The sequence below is a fragment of the Montipora foliosa genome, chromosome 6 (genome assembly GCF_036669935.1).
Source record: "Montipora foliosa isolate CH-2021 chromosome 6, ASM3666993v2, whole genome shotgun sequence".
Taxonomy (NCBI): Eukaryota; Metazoa; Cnidaria; class Anthozoa; order Scleractinia; family Acroporidae; genus Montipora; species Montipora foliosa.
Window position 1 is genome coordinate 37,610,065 of NC_090874.1, and position 9,642 is coordinate 37,619,706.

At 41.4% G+C, this 9,642-nt stretch overlaps 2 protein-coding genes across 3 annotated transcripts; one reads left to right on the top strand and one right to left on the bottom strand.

Moving 5' to 3' along the window:
• Positions 1–1,850: 1,850 nt before the first annotated feature.
• LOC138009038 (DELTA-alicitoxin-Pse2b-like) lies at positions 1,851–5,111 on the bottom strand. 2 transcript variants are annotated; one of them, XM_068856331.1, is made up of 2 exons: positions 4,995–5,111; positions 1,851–3,443 (listed from the first exon to the last, which is right to left on the bottom strand). In XM_068856331.1, exon 2 carries the CDS (start codon positions 3,407–3,409, stop codon positions 1,952–1,954), a length of 1,458 nt encoding a protein of 485 aa, XP_068712432.1. In that variant the 5' UTR covers positions 3,410–3,443; positions 4,995–5,111; the 3' UTR covers positions 1,851–1,951. The 2 variants fall into 2 exon arrangements, with proteins under 2 accessions (XP_068712432.1, XP_068712431.1); XM_068856330.1 differs by having other exon boundaries at positions 1,851–3,448.
• On the top strand, positions 4,959–8,926 carry LOC138005506 (neurofilament medium polypeptide-like). Its single transcript, XM_068851722.1, has 3 exons — positions 4,959–5,025; positions 6,259–6,418; positions 7,180–8,926. The coding sequence occupies exons 1-3, from the start codon at positions 4,959–4,961 to the stop codon at positions 8,093–8,095; spliced, it is 1,143 nt and encodes a 380-aa protein (XP_068707823.1). The 3' UTR covers positions 8,096–8,926.
• Positions 8,927–9,642: the final 716 nt, after the last annotated feature.

Below are 9,642 nucleotides of genomic sequence, written 5' to 3' on the forward strand. Positions count from 1 at the left end.
TATGACCTGGACTGAAAGTCCGGAGAACCTTAAAATGTTCTTCGATTATCTCAACAGCATTCACCCTACCATAAAATTCACCAGCTCACACTCTCCCACCAATGTTTTTTTTCTTGACGTTTATAACGTCTCACTAACTAGGGACGGAGCGGCATAAATACAGACCTGTACACGAAACCTACAGACAAACACCAACATTTACTTTATTCTAATTTGTTCTACCAACGAAACGTTCAAGATTCGCACTACTGAACTAACGACATACCTTCTGAAACGCCGTTACAAACGCGACTTTGTTACCAATCAAATACAACGCGCCGCAGAGATTCCCCACATACATATCCTACAACCTAACAGATAAACAAACCTGAACGCATACCTTTCATAACGACCTATATTCCATCACTTCCTTCCATCTTCAACGTAATAAAAAAACACTACAACCTTCTTCTCTCCTCTGACCGCTGCAAAAATGCTTTTCTATACCTACCTGTTGTGGCTTTCAGACTCTCCCCTAGCCTTCGCAACCTGCTAGTTACAGCTAAAACCAAATCCAAACCTACTACAGTCGCAGAACATTTCCTCTCCTCTCCCCACAAACCATTTCTAAGGACATGCTTTTCTACACCTACCTGTTGTGGCTTTCAGACTCTCCCCTAGCCTTCGCGACCTGCTAGTTACAGCTAAACTGTCCCCTAATGCAACCCTTTTTAATTCCACACTTCCTTCCGGTTCTTTTCGCTGTGGCAAAAACTGCGCTACCTGTCCTTACGTTTTCCATGGACCAACCAACTACACATTCTTCTCTACTGGCGAAACACGCTCCCGGCATAAATTCCCACATAACTTGCGAAACTAAAAACCTTATCTACATGATTCAATGCATGTAACAGATGCCATCTACAGTACATAGGAGAAACTAAACGACGTTTAAAAGACTGTTTTAATGAACACCGCCGCATTTTAGATAACGCTAAAACCAAATCCAAACCTACTACAGTCGCAGAACATTTCCTCTCCTCTCCCCACACACCATTTCTAAGGACATGCAATAAATTCTACCGAAAAAAATATTTTCCAACAGAGACTCGATCCGTAAGAACGGGGAGCCTTTTTTGATTTCAAAGGCAGGACAATTGATTCTAATGGTCTTAATATCCGCGAAGAAACGTATTAGATTTCAGTTTATTATTTGCAGTCACTTCCGTTACTTTTCCTTTACTCTTAATATTTGAATTCAAATTTGTTGTAACTACCATATTTTATCACATTTTTCCAGTACTACGCCAACATCCATTTACTATATATATGTACATAGAAGCAATCCAATGTAAACTCTCATTGTACCTGAAGAAGGCTGGTTTGGCCAGTCGAAATATAGTACACTAAAATCAAATCAGGGGGAAGACGTAAAATATGTAACAGTAGGACGTTATTATGAAGGAGAAATTGGAAAACGTTTGGTCCGCATCAGTGGGGAAATATTTGCAAAGAGGAAATGGGAATCACCAAAACGTGGGTGGCGACTGGCGAATGTGGATCAAGGCGAGAGGGAACTGTTCGGATCGCCCGAGCCTTCTCAGAATTCCCTCCCCTCATCCGCAAGGAAACAGGCCGCACATTATTAAATACTCGGCTCGAAACGCATTGAGGCTGGTTTATCATTGAGATACACAGACGACAACAAATACTGAGCTTAACTTCGCGTTTAAAAATGTTTTCCGTGATCGGTCCAGGTTGAATTTCAAGTTTAATGATGGGGAAATCATCAAAGGTTAATTTCGATAATTCCGATTTCTGTATTTGTGACTCTAAGGATGCGTGCATGATTAAATGGTCACTCAATCAGGAATTGTTATCTCTGCCATTTTAATATTGTTTCATTGCATACAACACATGTGAACACTATGTAAATTTGAGGGAGAAACTCATTTTAGTGCGTCTGCCTTCTCTAAATGTTGCCAACATTGTAGGATTTGATCTCAGCTTTTGAATCATTTCGAACTTGATCACGGCTTAGCTTCGTCGAGCTATGGTGAGCAACATTAGGCCTGACACCTTTCTGAACGGCATCTCTGCTTGGCATCCTCCATTTCACTTTACGCACCCGAAGGTTGTCGTTGCGGCAGTGACACTTAAATCCAGCCACTTTCCATTTACAGCCATGCTTTCCCCATTTCTTGTCTGAGTTTGCGTATGGAATATGCTTGGGGACCCCGTTGTCTTGTTTCTCTTGCTTGTAGCGAACGCAAGTTTTACCGTAGCAGGCGCACTTGATTCCCACTCTGTAGTGACAATCGTTATTGTTGTGGCACCCCTCTGAAGCCAAAGAGCACTCAAATTCAGGGGAACCCTTGGTCGAATCTCTGGTGTAGTCGAATTTTTGCAGCTGTACATTACCACTTTCTGTAGGTGAACAGCCATAATTCAAGTAACCAAGGTAGTAATACTGCAGGTTTACAGCTCTGATGTAGTTGTCTGATCCTGTCTCGAAGCGGCTTTGTAGAATGTCCCAAATTGGTCTGAAACTGTGCTCCACAGCGGAGTCTGACTCGTCAGCTTCATTCATCAACTTCTCAATCAGTTCTTCCGTCCTCTGTTTGAACAGCGCGTTACGGGTTTCTTTGGTCCCTCCGCGGACGATGAGTTTGTCTACCGTGTTCATGTGGCTTGCACTTGATGCTTCTCTTTGGCTGACATTTGCACACGCTTCAACGCCGACTTTGCCAACACTGGTAGGCCCTGCGAGTGAAACGCAGCTCTTCACCTGAAAGTCTCTCTGACTGTATGATTTGGAACTCTCCGCAAAGGATGTCTGCTTGATACTTGATCCACGCTTTACGGACGTTATAACATGGGAACCGAACGTCTCCAAGAAATTGTAGTATGGCTTCCAGGAGTTTGCGAGCCAAGGCTTGTCAAATGTTAAGGGAAGACCTTCGAATTCCTTCAGAAGACGCTTCGTTAGAGTGGAGACATCGATGTCATCCAAACAATCCTTCTTTACGAAGATCTTTTCCGTCAATGCTCGGACGTTTAGAGACATTCCACTTACTTCGTTGGTCTTTGAATCTTTCGTCTGGATAACGCTGCTTAGCGTGGCTCCAAGAGTGAATGTAGACTGCAGTGATGCGTCCAAACCAGCTTCAACGGCCGTCTTGGAGTAGAATGCTTTGGTGCTTGCGTAGTAGTCAAAATGACTGCCTGAATCGTGAAGCTCTGATCTTTTGAAGCAGCTGGAAGGCAATTCTTCGAACACGCTCGCCTCATGTTCCTGAAAGTCACTCAACAAGTTGACCTTTCGCAGATTGATCCCTTTTCCAAGCTCAAATGTGTCGCTATCATTGTTCGCTAAGACACCTTTCAATGTGGCTGACAGGCAGAGGAGGAGCAGTGTTTGCACGATCATGATTCACAGAATCTGTTTTTGGAAGCAGTGTCACCTAACCTACCGATAAAGGATCCATATTTAGCTTAGTATGACATATTTCAAAGCCAGCAACTTGATTTCAAGTCACCAATGGGTGGAAATAACTGAATCACAAGTGCGTGGACAGAAAAAAAAAACGGGTGGTTTGGTTGACTAAATATACCTCATTCACAAGGAATTATTGCGACAGCCATGTGAGATGAACGAAGAGAATAGCCTGATTGCTCACCCCAGCGATAAGGAACTTAAAATGCTTTTTTGTGCGACTGGACCCCCACCGGAATGGTCCAGTCTCTTTGCTCTCATATCAGTATGGACGATTTGTCGGAAATGTTAGTGCAACCACTGTCAAGGGTTTAAGAGAGTCACTTCAGTCTGCCATTTGTTACTTAAATACGCCTCTGCTTAAGCTAGCCTTTAAGGCAGGCCTTCCATGATGGAATTTATTACCGGTTATGTGCTGAGGTGTTTCTTTTTCTCAAGAAAATGCATAGTTTGGGGAGAGACTTTGTTGTGCTCGGTTTTGTGTCCATCGAAGGACTTTCGTTCTCACTGAGAAACTAAAAAAGATGAGAAAAACTGTCCACATAGCTGAACTTTTTGATGTGACTAATAAAGGCAGCATTAGTGGCATGAAAATGCAAGTTGGGAATCGGTTTCATTTTGAAATAAAGGCCACATGCAGATTAAAGATTCGTTTTTGTGTTTTATTCTTGGTAAATCAATTCTTGCACTAAGGCCCTGTTTACAAGGAGGGAGGGTAACCCCACCTGTGAAATTTTGCTTGTAAACCCGTGCTATCTTTGACCCTCCTGCTAGGGAAACCCTAGCAGTAAGGCAGTAAGGTCACCCTACCTGCTTGTAGACAGGGCCTAAGTAAATCATTGATAACAAACCGGAGTTGGTTTTCCGAAAACTGCCGCAGATTTCTCAGTTTTAATTTTTTCTGTCTAGAATCAAGCCGTGATCTATGCCACGCTAATATTTTGGTAAATTACTGGATATGAAACATTACAATAAATACAGACTTAAATAAGCATAAACATAAAAGATCTTTTAGCACAACAAAGTCGAAGGGATGCATATCTGGGTAAAAACGTTAAAACTAATTGTAATGAGGCAGCTAATCTTAAGTGGGAATCAGGCAACGACGTATATTTTGTGGAATCATCGTACAATGTTGCCAGATACGAAGTGCGTGGAAGCTATTGTTTGTTAATTGTTATTGCTGTTAGACAACCCACAACAAATGCTTTCCATCTTAGCAGACAATCGTGTTAATCCGCCCCCAAACGGCGAAACAAACTGTAATATTTGAATTGAATGAAGTGAAAAAAAAAATCCCAGAAAAGTTTTTCTTCTCATTCTCCCTCGATTGTAATAATGACGTTAGTCTATATAAAGACAATACCTCAAAAAGCAGAATTGATATCTCGTAGGTACATTGTTTTTTAATGGCCCTGTTTATCCACGCTCCTCAAATGCAATTAAGCCAATTACTTACGCTTTGAAAACAAAATTATAATCTATGGGTGGATTAAACTTCCACTGTTTTATCACTAACCTTGATGTTCCCTGGACTCCCTTTCTTGCTGGTATGTCCAGTGAGGCAGAAACTTAGTTATTAAATAGCATAGTCTTGTTAGGGACGTCTGAGCTTGCAGGTTCATATGCATGTAAGTCGCTGAAAATTTTCACGGATGTCACCTTTTACGCTATCCTTTTGTTGTCCTTTATTTGATCACTTACTGGTACTTGTCGAGAGAACTAAATTGAAGACGCAATGGCTTTGTAACACATTTTATGAGTTTATATCAAATTAGCCGGTTTTTTTTTCTTTTCTGGCCCAAGAAACTCTCCGCTTTTCATGTAATATTGCTTAAGTGAATTTTTTATTACAACAATATGATTCCTTTCAGAAAATCTCGTTCTTTAAAATCGCTTTTCTTATTTTTATGTTGACGCAAACATTTCTTCATGTACTATTATTTAGGTTTGTACCGGAAACCTAAGACGCTCGTTAAGTTTGCTTTTTAATACTCAAGTTAACAAAAGGTCTCCCGTTCAGTTGATCACGACTCGCATTAATGTCCATAAACCTTTTTTTTTTCTTTTTTTTTTTCATCTCTTTCGAATAAAAGTAGAAGTGAATTTCGTTATAAAAAAACTGCGATGAAATATTTTTAAACATAGTAAAAGCTAAATAGTAAAAAAAGAACGACGACGTTTCGACGCTATCCTAACGTCATTATCAAGTCAAAAAAGAAACAAAAATGGAACTTGATTATAAATACTAAAGGCACGATAGCTACAATAATACTACCTGCAAACAAAAAACCTATCACCGATGGAATGTGCTTGAGTATTTAAAGACATCAATGCGCTGTCTATTATTTTTATTCTCCAAATTCCATTCATGCTAAGCTTTTTTTTATCTTGTAGTGTTATATATTGTAGCAATTGTCTCTGTAGATGATTAACAGTTTAAGTGTTGTGTACCTAATGATCGATTCTTATGAATTTTCTGCACGTTTTGACCAATCACGCTTCAGCGATCACAAAACAAAAGAAATGTTTGGAGTTGTTGGCTCAAAAGTTTGACCAGTCTAAAACTTCGTGCGTTTCCACTCGTGAGACTTGCTAATACCTTCGTCCTTCCCTAATTTGAAAACACTGCATTTTAGAATGTCTCTTCGGGCTTATGTGTCTATAACGTCGAAGATCTTGTTATCAGCAATTTTCGGGGTTTTGAATAAACGAGCCCTTGCCTCCTAGGTAGGGTTAACCAGGTATGCATGCACGATGAAGGGTTTTTCTTTTGTCGAAAGGAACTGGAGGACCTCAGGTTGAAAAGCGAAGCAATCTAGCAGGAATTTTGGCCGCTGTGTTGATATGCATTCTGCTGGTGATCGCTGCTGTATGCACTTTCATTTATCGGGGACAATTGATGCAGAAGTGGCGCACATTCAAGCAGAAAACACCGAGCAGGTATGTCGGATTTTGAAACTCCTTCAAATGTGCAATTGAGAAGGACAAGAACGAGACAGAGCAACCGTAGGTGTTCGTCCACCCCAAAACACCAATTGATACTACTGGCTTACAAATAGCTGGAGGGAGATAAATCACTTGAACCGAGGATTACTCTTAACAGTCATAGTTTGTGGTCAAAGTCAAGCTTGAATCCGGGAGCTCCTCTTGCTACCTCGTTCGTTAGCTGATTTCTCAACTTCGGAACCTTTCAGCCCTAAGTCGCAAACGCTACTTTTATTCTTAGCCTCGCTCGCCATGGGTTGCCCCGTTCAGAGTGCCAAAGGCAAATATCGTTTATTTCAGTCGGAGTCGTACTGAGGAATTGACACGATAAATGGGCGAGGGAATACGCTAAGGAATTATTACTGTGGAAGCGAGCAATCACATTTTTCATAAAGAAAAATGGTACCTTTACCATATCATTACACAACGAGTCTGAGTCAAGGGCAATTTCTGTCGTTTATCAGTTGTTTTTTTTTTCTAGAGTCGGAGACAGTGAATCCCTTAGGTACGGTCGACTTAAGCTTTTTTTCTTTTCTGCGATGTAAGTCGAAAGCACGTTTCATGAAAATACTTCGACAACGTGCTGTTTTTGGTTGATAATACCCAACCTGAGATTGGCGTGAACTACACACCCACCCAACCCCAAGCTCTTATATGTCTATTATTCTTTTATACTTGATCCCTTTGACTTCTTTTTGTCTGGATCATTTTTTTAGTTACCGAGGTCTGTCCAGGGGCTCTCCTAAGCAACAAAGAGGGCAGAGTGGACCAGCCGCTCGCACTAGTCACGATGTGGAGGCCGCAAAATCGAGACCCAATATTTCGGGACCAATCCTTAACAATACAACGCGAAATCAGAAGGATGTTACTTTAAAACGCGGTGCCCTTGGTTCTAGTAAACCTTCAAGTGAACCTGCCAAACAAGATCAACCAGATGCACAGCCATTAGTAGCTTTCAAACCAACGCCAAACAAACCTGAAAAACCTGCTTCGGAAAAGGAGGAAACTACTACAAAGTATTTGCCACCAAAACTGCGAAATCGAGAATGGCCTCCCAAAGATGACAAGAGAGCTTCTTTGAATCGCGTGTCTAGTCCAACAGGGATTAGTAATTATGTCAAACCTATTCGACCGAAAAGCCATGCGGGAATATTAGACAAACCCGCTGTTCCCCCTCTCCCGTCAGGGAGAGGGCCAGTCAAACCCGCTAAACCTTCACGACCTGAAAGCCTCGCGGGTGTGATTGACAAACGCGAACCTGCAAAGCCGTTGAAGCCGAAACGCCCAGAAAGTCTCGCGGGAGTGATTGACAAACCGGTTGCTCCTTCTTGGAAAAAGAACGTATCACAAAGTTCTACGAGCAATAAAAAGCTGCAAGCCACAGATGCTGTTAATCCACCTAACATTCTCGGTAGGCCTCCATTGAGGGCTGTTGACTCTCGATTTCCCAAACAATCATCAGAGGAAAGGCCGGCCTCGCTGCCTCTTAACCCATCTGACTTGAAAAAAGCAGGACTTGCCTCAGGGAGCAAAAAACCTTCCTCTTTCTCTTCGGCTGATAACAAACCCAATAAGGTCGCTCTCAAGCCTCCTGGACCCATTCCTCCGCGACCTGGAGGAAAACCGACTTGATGATATCTCATTAGTGTACGACTCCATTCAACGCGCCGCCCAAATCACTACAATTGCAACTTAATTCTATTCTACACATCCGTTATGAAAAGTCCTGAAGGAGTTACTGTGTTCTTTGCGACTATCTTCATCATGTTGTCTGCCGAATATTGTTCGCTGAGGCGACACTTTGGATTGATTAAAAGACGAAGATAAAAAGGCGTATTGCATAGAAGCCTGGTACATACGTAGTGTCGAAGAAGCTCTCTGAAGGTGCTCCAGAGAAATATTTTAGGAAAACTTTCTCCCCCTAGATATAATGAAATTAAGTGAACTGTAAGTTAAATTGCTTTTAGAATTGACTAGAAATGCTCACTGAAACTTAGATGTAGCGGATATTGTCATTCTGGTATCCCTTACGCGTTAATCGTTATCTGTGATTGGACATTTGGGTGAGTAAAATTATAACTAATTAGTAAATTAAATATTAAACCAAGGAAGAACTCTTGGAGGAAACCTTTGAGAAGGATCAATCAGGTGATTTTTACAATTAGTCGTGGCAAAATTTGCTATCTGATATCGATTTACAGCGAATTCGATATTCTCACTCAATTAGTTATTCTGATTCTCTTCAACTGAAGATTGTTTATCCATAAAGCACTCAGAGGTAGTAAAAGTCGCTGCCGTTTCGTGGGTTAAAAAGCAGCCTTATAAGTGTCCTGTGAATCGATTGGCTAAAAATCCTCCCGGGTTGAAATGTTCTTGACGCTTACTCCGGAATCTTTCCCCTGTAAACTCAAAGATCTTCATTGAATTACTGACACTAATGTCACTGCAATGCTTCCTCTCCATGATATCAAATTCTCCGAGGAAGAGTGCATCTAAGTTTTTTCAATCATTAGGTTGTTGGCAGGAGTACGAATAAGAAACTATTTCAAAAAAAAAGGAAATTCAGGAATGGTAATAGTCTCCTTCGAAGCCGTTATTTGGGTCGTCACGCAACGCTCCTCCCCACTAACAGCTGCTCACGAGAGAGACACATTCCTTTCCCTTTGTTTTTGAGAACCAACAGAATGCTCGTTATTGTTATCGGGTACGCCAATCAAATTCCTCGTTATTTTTCTTCGCCATCGTTATTTAACGACTCTGGCGTCGCGTAAACAACCGAATAAAATTCTCTTTCAAGGAGATCTATTTCTCCCTTTGTACTCGCGTCGCTCAGACTTACGCAGGATATTCCTACCTGTCGTAAGCGTTCGGTTTGATCCTTAATGAGGAAAAGCAAAGGCGAAACAACAATCACAATGTGGCCAGACTCGCCAGTGAAGCCGTCAAATACCATAGGTAGAGCTTGAAAAATGACAGATTTTCCAAAGCCAGTATACGTCCTTTTTCTTCAGCACTGCAGATATAATCGCTTCTTTTTTATGCTTGTTTAACTCGCTAAACTTGAATTGTTCACACACTTTTGAAAAAGAAGATAGATCCGCCATGTTTGCTTTGAAGTAATGTAGACGGACTTGGACCAGGTTTCCAGAATATGGAAGCCTGTTTCTTACTGGTCAATT